At 28.5% G+C, this 16024-nt stretch overlaps 3 protein-coding genes across 5 annotated transcripts; 1 reads left to right on the top strand and 2 right to left on the bottom strand.

Annotated features, from left to right (window-relative positions):
* Nucleotides 1–110: 110 nt before the first annotated feature.
* LOC119669882 lies at nt 111–3103 on the top strand. Its single transcript, XM_038079921.1, has 5 exons — nt 111–373; nt 430–670; nt 738–1514; nt 1694–2695; nt 2750–3103. Exons 2-5 carry the CDS (start codon nt 521–523, stop codon nt 2948–2950), a joined length of 2130 nt encoding a protein of 709 aa, XP_037935849.1. The 5' UTR covers nt 111–373; nt 430–520; the 3' UTR covers nt 2951–3103.
* A 38-nt stretch (nt 3104–3141) lies between these two features.
* LOC119669883 lies at nt 3142–3883 on the bottom strand. Its single transcript, XM_038079922.1, has 3 exons — nt 3574–3883; nt 3395–3504; nt 3142–3330 (listed from the first exon to the last, which is right to left on the bottom strand). Exons 1-3 carry the CDS (start codon nt 3878–3880, stop codon nt 3148–3150), a joined length of 600 nt encoding a protein of 199 aa, XP_037935850.1. The 5' UTR covers nt 3881–3883; the 3' UTR covers nt 3142–3147.
* Nucleotides 3884–7047: 3164 nt separating this feature from the next.
* LOC119669880 (fumarate hydratase, mitochondrial-like) lies at nt 7048–15497 on the bottom strand. 3 transcript variants are annotated; one of them, XM_038079918.1, is made up of 5 exons: nt 15189–15497; nt 9605–9736; nt 9334–9534; nt 7480–8284; nt 7048–7411 (listed from the first exon to the last, which is right to left on the bottom strand). In XM_038079918.1, exons 1-5 carry the CDS (start codon nt 15333–15335, stop codon nt 7149–7151), a joined length of 1548 nt encoding a protein of 515 aa, XP_037935846.1. In that variant the 5' UTR covers nt 15336–15497; the 3' UTR covers nt 7048–7148. The 3 variants fall into 3 exon arrangements, with proteins under 3 accessions (XP_037935846.1, XP_037935847.1, XP_037935848.1); XM_038079919.1 differs by lacking the exon at nt 15189–15497 and adding an exon at nt 14660–14854; XM_038079920.1 differs by lacking the exon at nt 15189–15497 and adding an exon at nt 9829–9984.
* Nucleotides 15498–16024: the final 527 nt, after the last annotated feature.

Raw genomic sequence — 16024 nt, 5'->3', positions numbered from 1 at the left:
GTGTAAATCAGAGAAATGTAGTCTTTTTGGGGTTAAAGATTTGTTTTGCTCCCCATCTATTGTGAATGAGAAAAAGTATTTTGCGAAAACTTTGTTTTTATTATGACAAAGGCTAAATTTAGAGATTGCACAGTACAAAAAGTTTTATAGCAAATGTGAAACTATATTAGAATTTTTTTAACGAAATTAAATTGAGAATAAAAATCAAATATTTGCGAGATAAATTCATATGTAATTTATATGTCAAACTGCTTTCCAACTTGTTTTTGATTATCTAATAAAACAAAACGCAATAAAATTTTTCCAATGTTACACACACACCGCCCCGTGCGGTTTAAAAATAAAATTTATTAAAAGATAACTTAATAAAAACGTAAGCAAAACAAATTTCACAAATAATTGGACATAATTAATCACTAATTTTCTCAGTTTTTTAGATATTCTAATTTTATAACACAACTTTTGTTTTTGTTGAAAATTGGTGTGCAAGGCACTTATCAGGGGAAGGCACTTAAGAAAAATGTCTGTGCGTTTGCTTACTACCCGACTTGTTAAACATGGTCGTTACTTTCTACAAAGCTTTTGTAAACGAGATATATATACCAACATTTTGGAACAAGAACAATCTAACACAAGAAAACGTGTGCCTATTTCGACCAGAGTTGTTAGGGTAAGTACACACTCATATTTTTTTATACTATATAATCTACTGATATATACCAAAATCTTTTTTATAGTCTACGACACATAGACCAACACTAAATGTCACAAAGAATGCGGTTAGTGTTTCGCTTAAATCTCCAAATGCATCGATTCCACGAACTGGACTCTTTCGATTTGGTGAACATGCACGAAAAGTTTTCATTGATAATATATTAAATCGTGTCACTACTCAATATTCTGAACAACTTCGTAGTCAGGCTACTAAAAAATTGTTCTACGGTGATTCTGCTCCATTTTTTGCCTTAGTTGGAGTTAGTTTAGCATCGGGTGCCGGTGTATTGACAAAAGAAGATGAATTGGAAGGTGTATGTTGGGAGATACGAGAAGCTGTTGCGCGTTTACAGGCTTCATGGGATTACGATGATATCTCAAAAAATTTAGATGAAGACTTTAATATAGATAAATTGGATATTGGGCCACCAATTGCTAAAGGTTGTGCTGCTGTCGTTTATGCTGCAGCTCTCAAAGACAGCTCTTCCAATGATAATACCAATATATCATATACTACTGAAAATGTAAGTGAAGCCAATCCAGATCGAAATGCTTTGCAACAACAAACGCTTAATTTCGATATAATGTCACCCATACAAAATATGTCACGATTTGTACACAATTTCGGAGGCTCAGTAGATAATTTAAATATCTATTCTCAAAGCAATGCAGCAACTTCATTTTTAAAAAATTTAGCTGATCGAGATCTTAATGAAGACGATATAAAACGACAAGATGAAATACGTGGACAGGAAATGAATAATGCTGCTTCCAATACTATAAACGATTCTCAACTTCTTGTAAGTTATAATATTTAATATAATTATTTTAATATTTTCATTCTATTAGTATTATAATTATCACATATAATTATTTTATATTTATATATATAATAGATCTATATAATAATTATTTTATATTTTTTCATAACTGCAAATTTTGCAATAATTTCTATTCTTTCCATTTTTTCTTATTTTAGGAATGTTTAAATACTGATATCACTCGCTATCCAATTGCAATGAAAATGATGTTTAACTACGACATACAAAGCAACGCTCTTTCAATTTTACGCGCTATGTACAAAGAAACTGTGCCCGCTCGTCAACGTCGTATGAACGCTTCATCTGAGGAATGGGAACGTTTAATATCTAATCAAACATTAACATTGCCTCCGCACCCAAATATCGTTTGCATGTATGGTTTCTTTTGCGATGAAGTGCGTAATTTTCCAGACGGGCATTTGCTTTATCCAATAGCTCAGCCACAGCGTATAAATCCTCTCGGTTATGGCAGAAATATGTCGTTATATTTACTAATGAAACGCTATGACTACAGTCTACGATCTTTATTGGACACACATGAACTAAGTGCACGCACTAAATTGTTATTATTTGCACAATTATTGGAAGCAGTAGCACATATAAGTCGACATGGAATAGCACATAGAGATCTTAAATCAGATAATATATTAATTGAAGTAAATGATGATAATACACCACCTGTTTTGGTACTATCCGATTTTGGTTGTTGTCTTGCTGACAAGGTACATGGGTTAGAAGTACCATATACATCGTTCGATATCGATAAAGGCGGTAATGTAGCTTTAATGGCCCCTGAAATCATTAATAAACGACCGGGTTCATTTGCTGTGTTAGATTACAAAAAAGCTGATTTGTGGGCATGTGGTGCAATTGCATACGAAATATTTGGTTCTCCAAATCCGTTCTATTCTAGTAGTGGTGGTATGGCAGCAATAAATGGCGAACAAACAAATTCCCTAAGGAATTCCGACTACCGAGAAGAGCAATTACCTGCATTAAGTAATGATTGTCCCTACTTGGTACGACAATTGATTTACAATATACTTAATCCAAATTCGTCCAAACGAGTAAGTCCCGATATTGCTGCTAATATAATGCAGTTATATTTGTGGGCACCATCGTACTGGTTGAAACCAGAAGGCATACCAAATAGTCCAGAAGTATATAAGTAATTTGTTGATTTAAGAATATTTTTTAAGATGTTTTTTTTTTAGATTTTACAATGGTTACTCTCGCTTACAACCAAAGTTATGTGTGAAGGACGGAACATCACTCAAATATTAAATGAAACGTTAAATTTTAATCACGGCGGACGTCGTACTTATGTGGAATATTTGTTAATTTCTAGTTTTTTGTCTCGAGCACGGTTGCGCCGTATTCGAGGCGCCCTTAATTGGATACAAGACACAGTTTAAAAGACATATATAATTGTTTGAATATAATAATTTATCAAATAATAATTTTATATTTTATAACAAATTTGAGAGAAGTGTGATATATTTACAGCAAACATAGAAACGGATAGAGAAAAATGTAATTACAATGAATAAAATTAATTATAATTTTCCAAATCATATGAAAAATATTATTAATAAAATTTAATAAAGCTTCATTAATCACTACTTGAGTCGGCAAAATATTTTCTTAAATTTCTAAGTAATCCAGATGTATCTTGCGTTTTATACAGAAATTCTTTGATGCTATCAAAATTTGGATGAGAGGGATAGATTTCAATTAAATGCCAGCAATCTTCTTCATTCGCCAATTTCACATAACATCTTGCATTGTAGTTAAACTGTTTAAATAAAAAATATATGATATTGTTCTTATGGTTTACAATATAATTATGAATTATTTACTGTTAAAACATTAATTTTTCCGTCTACAAATTCAGCATCAGTTATAGAATAGCCCAACAAACAATACAAATTTTGTAGATCGTTTGCTACATCCTTTTCATCTAAAATATCTGAAAGATTATAAAAGAAAAATTTAATTTAAATTAGATATACATTGTTTTGTGAAATCCAAAACTCACTCTGTGAATCATAATCTGCATTCTCATCTAATATATGATTCTTAAGAGTTTCCATATCTTCAGGCTCAGACTTTGTTATGGCATGTACCAGTTCATCCTTTTCTTTTTTTAACGTTTCCAGTTTTAATATTAATTCCTGTAAACTATTGGCTAGACTATTGCATACATTATGGCAAACTTCCAATTTATGCACTTCGTTTTGAATATTTTCAATATTTTTCAACTGCTTGTCGCTATTATGATCCAAATCGCTGTTTGTTCTCATTTTGATTCGAATTTTATATTTTGTTTTGATTGCTGCTTTCATTCAATTCAAAAATTTATAAAGTGGCTTGGTTCAGAATGCGTTCGAAAAGTATGCCAGAAAAAAATTCACAATATACTTAAACATAAATATAACGAATCAATTCTTAAAGAAAAAAAAAAAAAAAGTTTTGTTCAAGAGCATAAATAATAAACGAAAATATTTATTTAAGATTCTTTTGTATTAAGTTAAGTTATACTGCTGTTTTTAGGGATCTATTAAGACACTATACTACTGTAATAAAACTCAAGCGATTTAAAAACACTTTAAACCTTTAGCAAGCCTTATAATTCTTCTTAAAAGGAAGTCTTAAAGCTTGCTAAGATTCTTTAAAAAATGAGTTCCGAGTATCATTAATCTCTGCGCATATGTTAGAGCCAGAAGATTTTAGATCTTCTCTTAGCTAATGATGTACAGTGACACATGAGATGGGGCACAGTTCTTTTCTCATCCGCAAAGTCACAACTACGACAAAAGTTGTTATAATATAGTCCCAGTTTCATCATGCAGTGACCTGCACCGATACTGTAGTGCTGGGCTAGTTACACCTTAGTTGAAGTAGCTAACTAGCACGTTTCCTTTCCAGTTTAGACCAACTTAACCTAGAGATCTGATAATAAATAAGAAGAATGTAATAATTAAAATGAAATAAAAAATATAAAGATATAAATAATTCACAAAAGGATTGAACCTTTTTTCTTTGTACAGAAATATTTAAAAATAGTAATTTTATTTATAATATTATAATGTTATTTATAACATTATATTTATTTATAATATATATATATATTTGTATTTATATATTTACTGATATTTATAAATTATTTTAAATTGATTGACACTTTTAATTTCCTAAAAAAGAAATTATCGAAAAGTAAATTAAATCACCATATTTTATGGTGCTCTAATCAAATTCGCTTTGGATAAGTTTTCCCCAACACAAGCCTAATTGGAAGTGAAAGATCAAACAGCGGCGAAAATTGAAAAACAAAAAATCATAAGAAGCAGTTATAAAGTGATGCTTAGCTAGTTAATATCGGCAAAATTCAATATCAGTTAAATTCAGTTTTTAACATCAATTATAAAATAATTAAGTTAATAAGGATAAATGATTAAGTTTAAAGTGCTTTACAATAAAAATATTGTGTTTTTTCAAATATATTAAAAAATTTTGAAAAATATGTCGAAACCTAAAAAAACGCCATATTGAATTTCGTGACGCAATAATGCATTTAAATCAAAAACTCAATATTAATAATTTTTTATATTTACTTTTAATTGGTATGAAATAAATGTATGTCAATAAATCTATAATTTGTAGAGAGTTAAATTTATCTTGTTGGAATGAAAATTCTGTAATTTTTAAAAACAGTTGATAATGAACCACAAGTAACGGTAACCATTTATTGTGAAATATCTCACAATAAGGAGGGCAGCGGTTTAATTTTCGCCTTTATGCATATTGGTTGCTGTCAAATTTGGGTAAGTCAGTGAAGACTTTTATAATCATTACTTAATTTTATAAAAATTAAATAAATTATTTTGAAAATTATTAAATAAATTTTGATTATCGTAAAAAATATAGATTTAAATTATAATTTGATAAATTTGTTAACAAGTTTACTCTTATAGTAATTATAATACAGTTTTAAGCTTACACATTTGACTTTTAACAAAACGTGTGTCAGCGATTTATGTAGAATTAAATTTAAACAATTGAAAACGAATATAAAACAAAAATTAAAATGAATAGTAAATACTAATACTGGGTTTTTGGATTATCGGAGTTTAAAGATTTAAATTATTTACATTGATTACACAAACAACAATTATACTCGCCACCTAGCGGCAATTTGTACATTTACTTTTACTTTTTTTAAATATTAGTACATTAATTTTTATTAATTAATGTGCCGTGATTTAACTACAGATATATTGTTCACAACTTTAAACTTCGATATCTGTAGGTCCAAGAAATGTCGGTATAATACCGATTTTACCATATATTTCATCAATAGCAATGAAAATAAATGTGAAATACCAGAAGAAAATTAAATTCGGACAAATAAAAAATAATATTTTATATATAAAACCCTTCACCTAATGCTTTCAATGTAAGCAAAAATATGAATTATTATTAATGTTTTTTTATATATATTATATTCCCGGCTACAGGTCACCTTTTTTAAGTTAAACATTTTTTTAATATTTTTTATAATTCTATATTTCGATTCTTTTTGAGAGTCATCAACAAGACAAGAAATCTACAACTAATAATAAATATATTAATATAATATTAATATTAAATATATATTATATGTTATATTATTAATGTACATATTATATCATTAAATTTATTATTTTTGTGGAAGTTTTTTTTATATTTTCAATTCACTAAAGTTTTATTTATATACATACATATATATATTATTTACATAGATATACATATATCTATTTGTATGTAGAAAATAATATTCTCAGTTTTCAAGGGATTTATGTAAATTTATACTCTCTTAGTTTTGGTACTAAAATAAAACACTATAAATATACGTTTTGTGTAGTTTTGGATAATTTTAAATTTATTGTCAAGACATTATCTATCCCGTTGATCACCTCACGAAATAAACCACTGTGTCTTTAGGTGTGTTGAGATTCTGTCTTTATAATCTACTTTTAAACTTATGATTTTAAAAATAGAAGTCTGCTTTTGTCAAATCAGATATACGAGTATATCTTTGTAATAGGTAAAATTGAATGTCTAAAACCGGTCACAAATTTATTCATCATTATCCTCATGTATTACTATTAGTTAATGTCGATGTTAGCTTTCAGTGCTACATGTAAGAAAAGTATACTTTGCGAAATTACACTAGTACTCAGCTCCGTAGCCAGAAAATTACTTATTTGTTTTTATATAAAATGCTGGATTGCCTATAGTTTAATTTACTATTCAATCATGAGGTGATGCATTAATAAAGAATGGAGATATGAATTCGTAATTTCCTCGTATTATTTTCAAAGTGAAGAGGGGCCCTATTACTCCCTTTACGGCCTATTAGTTACATTTTTGTCTGTACTTCTAAAAACTCATCTCGATTTGGTAAAGATATCTACTATCTTAAAAAATATAATATAAATGTAATTATATATTATATTATACACACAGATGCGATTTGCCAAATATTTAAGAAACATATTTATTTAACAAATAAAATTTTAAAAATAAAAAAATTTTCATCGTATTATAAAATAAAATAAAAGCAAGCTAAATTTATTTCGGTCCCAACATATTTTTGGGATTAACCCATTCAGCGAATTGCTGTTCATTGAGGAAGCCCAACTTAATTGCCTCTTCCTTAAGCGTTGTACCATTCTTGTGAGCAGTTTTAGCAATTTTAGCTGCTTTATCATAACCAATATGAGGATTCAGAGCAGTAACTAACATAAGTGATTCTTGCATGATTTTAGCAATACGTTCCTTATTCGGTTTAATACCAGCAACGCAATTCTTGGTGAATGTACGGCACCCATCAGCTACAATATGATAGATGAAAAATTTAGTTACTTTAAAATTTTATTATGTTATAGCAACATATACTTACATAACAAGCGTATAGAACGTAAAACATTTGACACCACTAATGGTTTGAACACGTTAAGTTCAAAGTGACCATTTGAACCTCCAATAGTTACAGCAACATGATTGCCCATAACTTGTGCAGCCAACATAGTAATTGATTCACATTGTGTAGGGTTGACTTTACCAGGCATAATTGAACTACCAGGTTCATTTTCAGGTAACATTAGTTCTCCTAAACCACAACGTGGACCAGAACCTAGGAAGCGTATATCATTGCCAATTTTCATAAGGCTCACAGCGATTGTGTTAAGAGCACCGCTGACTTCTACCATTGCATCACGTGAAGCCAAGCCTTCAAACAGATTTGGGGCACTAACAAATGGCAGGTCAGTCAGCTCGGAAATACGTTTACAACATTTTTCAGCAAAACCAATGCGTGTATTCAATCCAGTACCAACAGCAGTACCGCCGATAGCAAGCTCTAAACAGCGTGGCATAACAGAATTAACACGATCAATTGCATAGGACATTTGTTGAGTATAACCACTAAACTCTTGTCCCAATGTCAATGGAACAGCATCCATGGTGTGGGTACGACCAATTTTGATAATATCTTTAAATTCTTCAGATTTTGCCTTTAAAGCATCATGCAAACATTGAAGGGCAGGCTTAAGATTTTTACACAATTCTACAGCTACAGAAACATGAATGGCAGTTGGAAAAGTATCATTCGAACTTTGAGATTTGTTGACATGATCATTAGGATGTACAGGAGTTTTCGAACCAAGTTGACCGCCCATCATTTCAATTGCGCGGTTACTAATAACCTATAAAGAACAAAAATAAATATATTTAGTTTATTTGATATTTGATTTTATGCGTAATTTCACGGAATAAGATTTCAGAAAATTTCAGAAGTGGTCGGGTGTATATCCCGGCGATACTCGTCTTTTTATACGACTCGATATCGTTCATCTTTGAGGTTAGAGAGATAACCCTTGCTAGAACTACTATAATTCCAACAAAAACATAATCTAGACAAATCTAGCAGGAGAATTATTACTAAGTTAGTAATAAGTGCAAAACCATTATCGTGGAAGAAAGGATAATCGGTTCATATCATAACAAAAACATTTGATGAATTTAATCAATTACAATAAATAGAATATTTCAAATTGTATTTCAATTTCAATTGTATTTCAATTGTATTTCAAATTGTTTTTTGCATAAATAAATTTTTTAATTTAATTTAATTTTAATTAAAGTGTTTGTGATGTACACCCAAAAACTATTTTCTAATATATTAACTTACCGGTAAACGGTAACTTAGTGGTAGTAGCAAAAAACTGAAATTGCATCTCTTTACTTATTTTAATTATATTTTCTATATATCAGAATTCGACATGCGAAGCTGAATTGCTGGATAGACAAAAATCCTATCGAATATTAACTATAAATCTTTATTATAATTAAGCTAAACTACAGTTTGATAAAAATAACCCGGTGTTAAAACACTGTTATTGTATGAAAATAATTTACTGTATTGTTCCAGTATTAAACATTATATTTTTGAATGAACCATTAATTTTTTGATTTACAACTCTCATAAACTAGATTAATTACAACTACAAGCCATATAAACACTGATAAATATTAATAGTATAATTAATAGTTTTTTCATGAATAATATTCCATGAATAACCATGAACTTAAATGGTCTACATTTATTAATGGTTCATAGAATGAACATTCTCATTATGGCCAGTAATTATTAAAGAAGTCAAGAAATTTCCAGATAAACAAATTTCTTGATTAATAGATCAAATTATATATCTTCAAATAATTTATTTTGAAATATTATATATTTCATACGTACCTCATTGCAATTCATGTTGGTTTGAGTACCAGAACCGGTTTGCCAGATAACCAAAGGAAAATGATCTTCATAGAGCTGACCTGAGATAACTTCATCACATGCCTTTGAAATATTCTCACTAATTTTTGCATCCAACCCGAATTCTTTATTAACTTCTGCAGCGGCCTTCTTTAAAATACCCATAGCTTGGATTACGGGTTTCTTTAATTAAAAAAAAAAAAAAGACAACTGAAAAACCGTGATTAAAACAGTTTGTATTAATTTAACATACCGGCATACGTTCTCGTTCACCACCAATTGGAAAATTTAACTTAGAACGCATTGTTTGAGCTCCATAATACTTATCAGCTGGTACCTTTAACTCACCGAAGGTATCAGTTTCAATGCGAAACTCCTTGGAACCCTGTGAAGAAAATAGAGCATTAATGTTTTATTTATTGCCAAAACAATTTTTTTTTAGTTATTAAACTACTCTTTATATTTTAAATAATTTACCATTCTTGCTTGCTTATAACCGATTTCTATCAAGTCAAACAGAAAACTGGACATGAGATTTTTAAATTTGCGTGAGATTACACTCAAACGATAAGATTAATAGATAGAACTATGACAACAAATATACAATTCTATGTATATATATATATATTACAAATTTCAAAACAGTAAGAAAAAAATAAAATTGAAATAAGATTAAATTTTTTCAAACTGCTACTTGATTAAATTTTATTTTATGAGAAAAATAAAGTAAAATTTAAGATTAAAATTTTTTAATAGCAGCGCTTGTATCTACTTTATAAGTTATAAGAAAATATATTTGCATGAAGTAATAAATCGAACGTCTACGTCTGATTCAAAATAGTTCAGTCGTGAAAATAGATATTACAATGTGTATTTAACTGCTAATTATATTTTTAATTGTACACATTTTGTAGGTTTTACTTTCGTAGCGGTTTTAGTTAATTGGATTTCAATGTACTGCAATAATATCAGTAAATTAACTTAAATTCCATTAAATAGTTATGGTGCATTAATAATTAATATACATAAGTATAAAAACAGTTTTTTGATTCCTATCGGGGGGGCTATAGATCCTCAATCCTACGCCCTGACTAGGTAACAGCGACCAACTTCTGGTACAAAGTATTATTTACTTACTTATTTACTATGCATGTACTACTACTTGTTATTATATCTATAAATTTACTTAAGGGGTCTTTGAATAGAATTGTATGTTGATCCTCTCCTTTACTCTTTGATAGCTGGGGGTACCACAGGGTCCCACCCATCTCATTGACTAATTTGTATATCTCTTATAATCTTCATAATTATTCAGTGATTGATCTAGGATCTGCGTACCTCCCCGTGCGGAGACTGATTACTCTAAGATTAGATAGTGGTAATTAGGATAGCCTGTCAATTTTCGCATATAACTTCAGGGCTCTGTCCCTTATGTATTTTTTGACTGACCAGGTCTATTCTAAGATCTCTTAGCATATCATTCGTGCGGATGTACTATATATAATCGTTGATCAGGTTAATAAACCAATAGCTGTATGATTGATATCTTTAATTACGACAACGATTTTGATTACCAGACACTCTTGAAGGATTTGGGTTAAGAAACCTACTTTAAAGAAATCTTTTCACTACGCTATATCCACATATAGCTTATTTTTAAATATATAGCAGACCTGGGAAATCGTAATGACGTTATAAAAAGTCGTAGCTTCACATCGTTAAGAATAACTAACTTAATTACTCAATAGTTGTTTTTCACAACGAATTGAACTAGCTTAGAAAATAGCTTATCCTTGGATCCGATGTGAGGTATTAGTTCGAAAGTAATAGTGGTTTCAACCAATACTGTTATCATTATTGTATATTAATTTTTATTCATCAAGTATCTTTATTATTATTATTATTAGTTTGTTATTATTATTGTTATTAGTCATTATTATCCTATTCTTATATTCCTATTCAATTCTATTGTATCATATTATATTTTATAGGATTTGATTCCATTCTTTTCTATTCTATTTTATTATAAACTGTGGTGGCACAAATTTAAAGTAGTGAAAAAAAAATACTTTAGAATAAATATATCAATATTATATTGAAGAGTAGAAGCCTCCATATTTCCTCCAGAAGTAAATAAATGTGTACTGTCCATTTTTAATGAGTGTCTTTGTAAATATTTTTGGATTTTTGGACTCATGCCGAGTTATTGAAGCTTTGGATTTTTTAATTTTTTTATTTTAAAGTAAATGTATTAATATATACAAACAAGTTTCACAAGTTTTTTTTTTTTTCATTTGTTTAAAGTGCTAAATGATTCATTCAAGCTGGGTTGATTTCTATTTAGAATTTTGGAAGCAATTTTTGTGTGAAACTAGTTTTCATTATATTGCAATTAAGTATAAATTAAAAGCTATTACCTAATGAATTTATGTCAAAGTGGAGTGCGTACTAAATTGGGTTCTATTTATTGTTCCACTATACACTATACTACTGAAAGTGATATGAATATCAATTTTTACAATAGTTTCAAAAGTTTCTTAAATGAATAAGACTGTATTAAACACAAAAAAAAATGAAAAAAATTATACATATATTTGTATAATTTCAGAAAGGTATTAGAATACAGCCCCTAAAATTACCAGTACTGTTGATAGATCTGTTCTTAGTATATGAGTATAAAGTATAAAATACCTTCTGTTCGAAATAAGCTTTATTTTTTTTTCTTAATGCGATAAATAATTAAAAATTTGATTTAAAGTTCATTTTAGAGTTAATTAGAGATTTACTAATGTAATTTTTTCTACGAAATAGGAGGGTTTCTAAAAGAAATCTAATATATCATTTACTAAAATAATTAAATCAAACAGAAATATTTTCATTAATAAAACAAATAGTTATGTGGCAGATCAAAAACTGGATTACAAAAATTTGATTTTCAATATTTCACTGGTATTGATAAACTCACTTTACATTACCAACCTAAATAAATTTTGAAATGAAAGGCACCAATCCAATTATTATGAAAGTTTTCCACTAATCTATATGCCAACATAAAGTTGATAATTTGTATATTAAGTCCACCAATACCAAGTAAGTCTTTTGTATATATAAACAAACTCCAATAGTACACAAAACAACATCGTTGTTACTGCAAATTTATTTTTGTATAAAAAGACAGAATCTAAAATATTTACATGAGTTCTAAATTTAGTAGTTAGTACTAAATTTTTATACTTTGTATTAAAACAAGAATAATAATAATAGCAACAATTTCTTAAGCAAAATTTTGTGTATGTTACTTATTATTATATAATTATATAATATTTATAATGTTTCTACAAAGCCAAAAAAATAATTATTCTCACGTGATTAAATCATCTAAAGTGCAAACTTGCATTGGACGGTGAAATTACACTTAATCGGATAATTAAAAACTTTGTTAAAAATACATTACAAATGTCTAATCAGATCTTTTATTTTAAACGTTATCATCTCTAATAAACATTCCACAGAGTTTTTTATAATGTACGATCTAGATCTACAGTTAAGATATTCTCACTTAGTCATTTCAGTAACAAAGCACTTGATTTTTCATTTATTGTGTTTTAATAAGGAAAGTTATAAATCTACGCCACGAAATTAACATAGAGCCTATAAGACAGATTATACTCTGGTGGAACAGTAACCTACTGTAAAACTACAAAATCTATGTGCACTACAAATGAAGAAATGTACACTTGTTTTGTACGGTCAGATAAAGATTGCAGAACTATTGTAGGTATGCTGGCGAGCACACACATTCAAGAAAGGAATTACTAATACTGCCGAATGCAATAAATGCAGAGTTGGAGAAATGGAGACACTAGAACATCTATGTTTTTGTCCGGCGCTGTTATATATACTCGTAAAATGGTTAGGCTTTCACAATTTGAGTTCAAGAACTTCTCAATAATGGAGCTTTAAGTATTCTTAAGATTCGTAAAAAGCGTTCTCATCCTATATAATACCTACTATAACATACATAGAAGTTAGAACCTTAAAGCTGTCGAATGCCTTTATTTAAATTACAAATTTTTTGTTTTCTAAATGTTATTATCGTTATTTTTATGACTAAGTGTTATGAGCTTTTGACCGCTTACAAGCACCGGGGCTTAATTTTGCTTTTATATTTAAAAATATTAATTTTTTAATCAGATAGACTACACTATTTATCAATATTTCTTGCTGCTCGACAAATCGGGGTTTAAACTTAAAAGATGTTGTAATAGTATTTGTCTAATCAAGGTAAATATTTCGTATGCTAGTAATCGTTATATAGAGTTATAATGAACGCAAAAATTTATAATTTGAAGCAATTCTAGAGCTTTAAGTTTTCGATACTGCTTTATGTACTCTACATGTACATATAGTATATTGGAAATAGTTGCTTAGTAAAAGCGATTGTATTAAAATTTGTCATTAAATCACTGCACTTTTGAAATTGTTATCGTACTTTAGAAACTTTAATTATGCCTTTTTTGGTCAAAAAGTAAGTTTAGTGCAACTAATTATGTCATATTTCTTGATCAATACTTTTCACCCAACCAATAATTGTCTTTGTATTGTATTCTGATACTCGACACTTATAAAAACTGCTAGATGCTTACATGAAATTGATAATTTTAGTATTGAGAAATTAAAAATTAAAGTTCATAAAAAAGTGTACCATTACTGACAGTTTACAGTGTACACAGCCTTGGTGTTACAATCAACCGGCGAAGTTGTAAACAAATTGTTATAAATATATACAGTTTTTATTTTTATATATCTATTTACATAATACTATTTAAAGAGGTTTAAATTGAAGTAACGAAAAGTAAAAATAACTTCTTAAATATTTGGATCTTATTGAGGTTACGAGATTATTCACTCACATATTTTTATAGGTTTCTTGGTTATAGACATCATTGGCCGGTTTTTAACATACACACATTTATAATATATTTATTAAGTATTTATATTGGTAGTTCTACATGTTCAGTAAAAATTAAAGTTGAAGAATTTTAATATATTGATTAAGTACCACATTTCATATTTCATTCCATATTTTATAATTAGGAATCACACATAGACACAAAAAATCTGTCAACGCTTGACTACATTTTACCAATTAGATGAATGTAACAAACTAAAGCTGCATCTTACTTTTTAATATGTGATATTAATATTATATTAATATAGATATTAAAATATTATAAAGTTAACCATTTTTGTTATATATTACTTAATTACATAACTTCCCAAAATTTACAAAATCTAATAAACATACCTTTGAGCTTTTGCATCTCAAAGCGGAATAACATCCACCGATTTTTAGTTGTTGTACACCCCGAGGAGCATTACGAGAAAGATTCGAAAACAACATTTTTAAGATTAGTTTATATACCCGTAATCTCAACTATCTCAAACTTCGGATAAGCAAACCCAACGTACACACACACACCGACTTTGGCCAAAAGGCATCACAGACTAATTCTTTTGGAAACAGCTGACAATCGAATTGTCAAATACTACACAAAGAAAAAATATTTAAATTTTGCTAATCAACAAATTTCGCTTTAATTTAAATTAATTTTTTCTCATTTATATAATTGTGAGGCTTTTATCATAGTTCCTTTTCCTCATATAGCTCTTTTATTATTTAATATGAAATAATATGAGAAAATAAATTTATATATAAAAAATAAAATTAACAAATTTATATTAAATTAAATTAATAATCCTAAATTAAATTAATTATATATCTTAATTAGTTACATATATAACTTCGTATAATATACAAAACATAAGATATTTACCTTAGCTCCACCCTTGCCTCCGCCCTTGGCTCCACCCTTTGAGTCGCCTGAACATTCTCCTTTGAAACGTTGAACGAAATAATAACCGGCAAAGTTAAATTGTTGCACGCCACGCAAAACATAAAGACGGGAAAGTTTAGAAAACATTTTGAAGATTTATTTATTTATTTTGCGTCAATGAATTATCAAATAGATAGATAAGCGAAGCCAATCCAAATACTTGCAGCGAATTTGACCAAAACGTATGGAAAGTTGCAGTCTATTGAAAATTGCTGACAAGCTAATTGTAGAATATAGTCATATACAATAAAAATATTTTATAAATGATATTACTGACAAATTTCACAATGATTTAAAAATTTTCTATATGTTAACTAGATTTGTTTTCAGAACAAAGAAAATGTTCTATATCGAAATGTATCATATATATATGTTGAGGCTAGTTAAGTTGAGTCAGTGCACCTGAGCACTTTTACTCTCTATTAACTGCGAGGTATCTACAAAACCCCTCTTTGCGCCTTGACTGGATTATTGTTTATCACTTCATTAGACTAGGTATCATACTTGCCTTAATATTGTCCGTTGTCGCTGTGAATCTATCAAGTCTATATGTGGCTCCGACGAGTTATCCACCATACTCCTCTCAATATCCTCTTAACTATTTTGGAAAGAAAGTTTACTATTTGTTTGTCATAATATATATATATATATATATTTTTAAAAACAATTTGATGAGATGGTACTTATAATATGATTAAATACGCATACATTAAATCCCGCCAGAAATACCACTCTTATTTCTTATCTATATCGGTAATACGTGAATTGTTTATTAT

The sequence above is a fragment of the Teleopsis dalmanni genome, chromosome 1 (genome assembly GCF_002237135.1).
Source record: "Teleopsis dalmanni isolate 2A chromosome 1, ASM223713v2, whole genome shotgun sequence".
NCBI classification, from domain to species: domain Eukaryota; kingdom Metazoa; phylum Arthropoda; class Insecta; order Diptera; family Diopsidae; genus Teleopsis; species Teleopsis dalmanni.
This window is presented reverse-complemented; position numbering and strand designations above follow the sequence as displayed.

What these genes read in the sequence shown, in the direction of transcription:
- LOC119669883 (XM_038079922.1), bottom strand. Translation starts at nt 3,880, where the DNA reads ATGAAAGCAGCAATCAAAACAAAATATAAAATTCGAATCAAAATGAGA. An exon ending in TGCAGATTATGATTCACAGA is followed by an intron (nt 3,505 to 3,573) that starts GTGAGTTTTGGA and finishes ATAATCTTTCAG; the next exon opens with ATATTTTAGATGAAAAGGAT. An exon ending in GAAAAATTAATGTTTTAACA is followed by an intron (nt 3,331 to 3,394) that starts GTAAATAATTCA and finishes TTATTTAAACAG; the next exon opens with TTTAACTACAATGCAAGATG.
- LOC119669882 (XM_038079921.1), top strand. Translation starts at nt 521, where the DNA reads ATGTCTGTGCGTTTGCTTACTACCCGACTTGTTAAACATGGTCGTTAC. An exon ending in TTTCGACCAGAGTTGTTAGG is followed by an intron (nt 671 to 737) that starts GTAAGTACACAC and finishes TCTTTTTTATAG; the next exon opens with TCTACGACACATAGACCAAC. An exon ending in GCATACCAAATAGTCCAGAA is followed by an intron (nt 2,696 to 2,749) that starts GTATATAAGTAA and finishes TTTTTTTTTTAG; the next exon opens with ATTTTACAATGGTTACTCTC.
- LOC119669880 (XM_038079918.1), bottom strand. Translation starts at nt 15,335, where the DNA reads ATGTTTTCTAAACTTTCCCGTCTTTATGTTTTGCGTGGCGTGCAACAA. An exon ending in GAGGCAAGGGTGGAGCTAAG is followed by an intron (nt 9,737 to 15,188) that starts GTAAATATCTTA and finishes TTTTCTTCACAG; the next exon opens with GGTTCCAAGGAGTTTCGCAT. An exon ending in GTGAACGAGAACGTATGCCG is followed by an intron (nt 9,535 to 9,604) that starts GTATGTTAAATT and finishes TTTTAATTAAAG; the next exon opens with AAACCCGTAATCCAAGCTAT.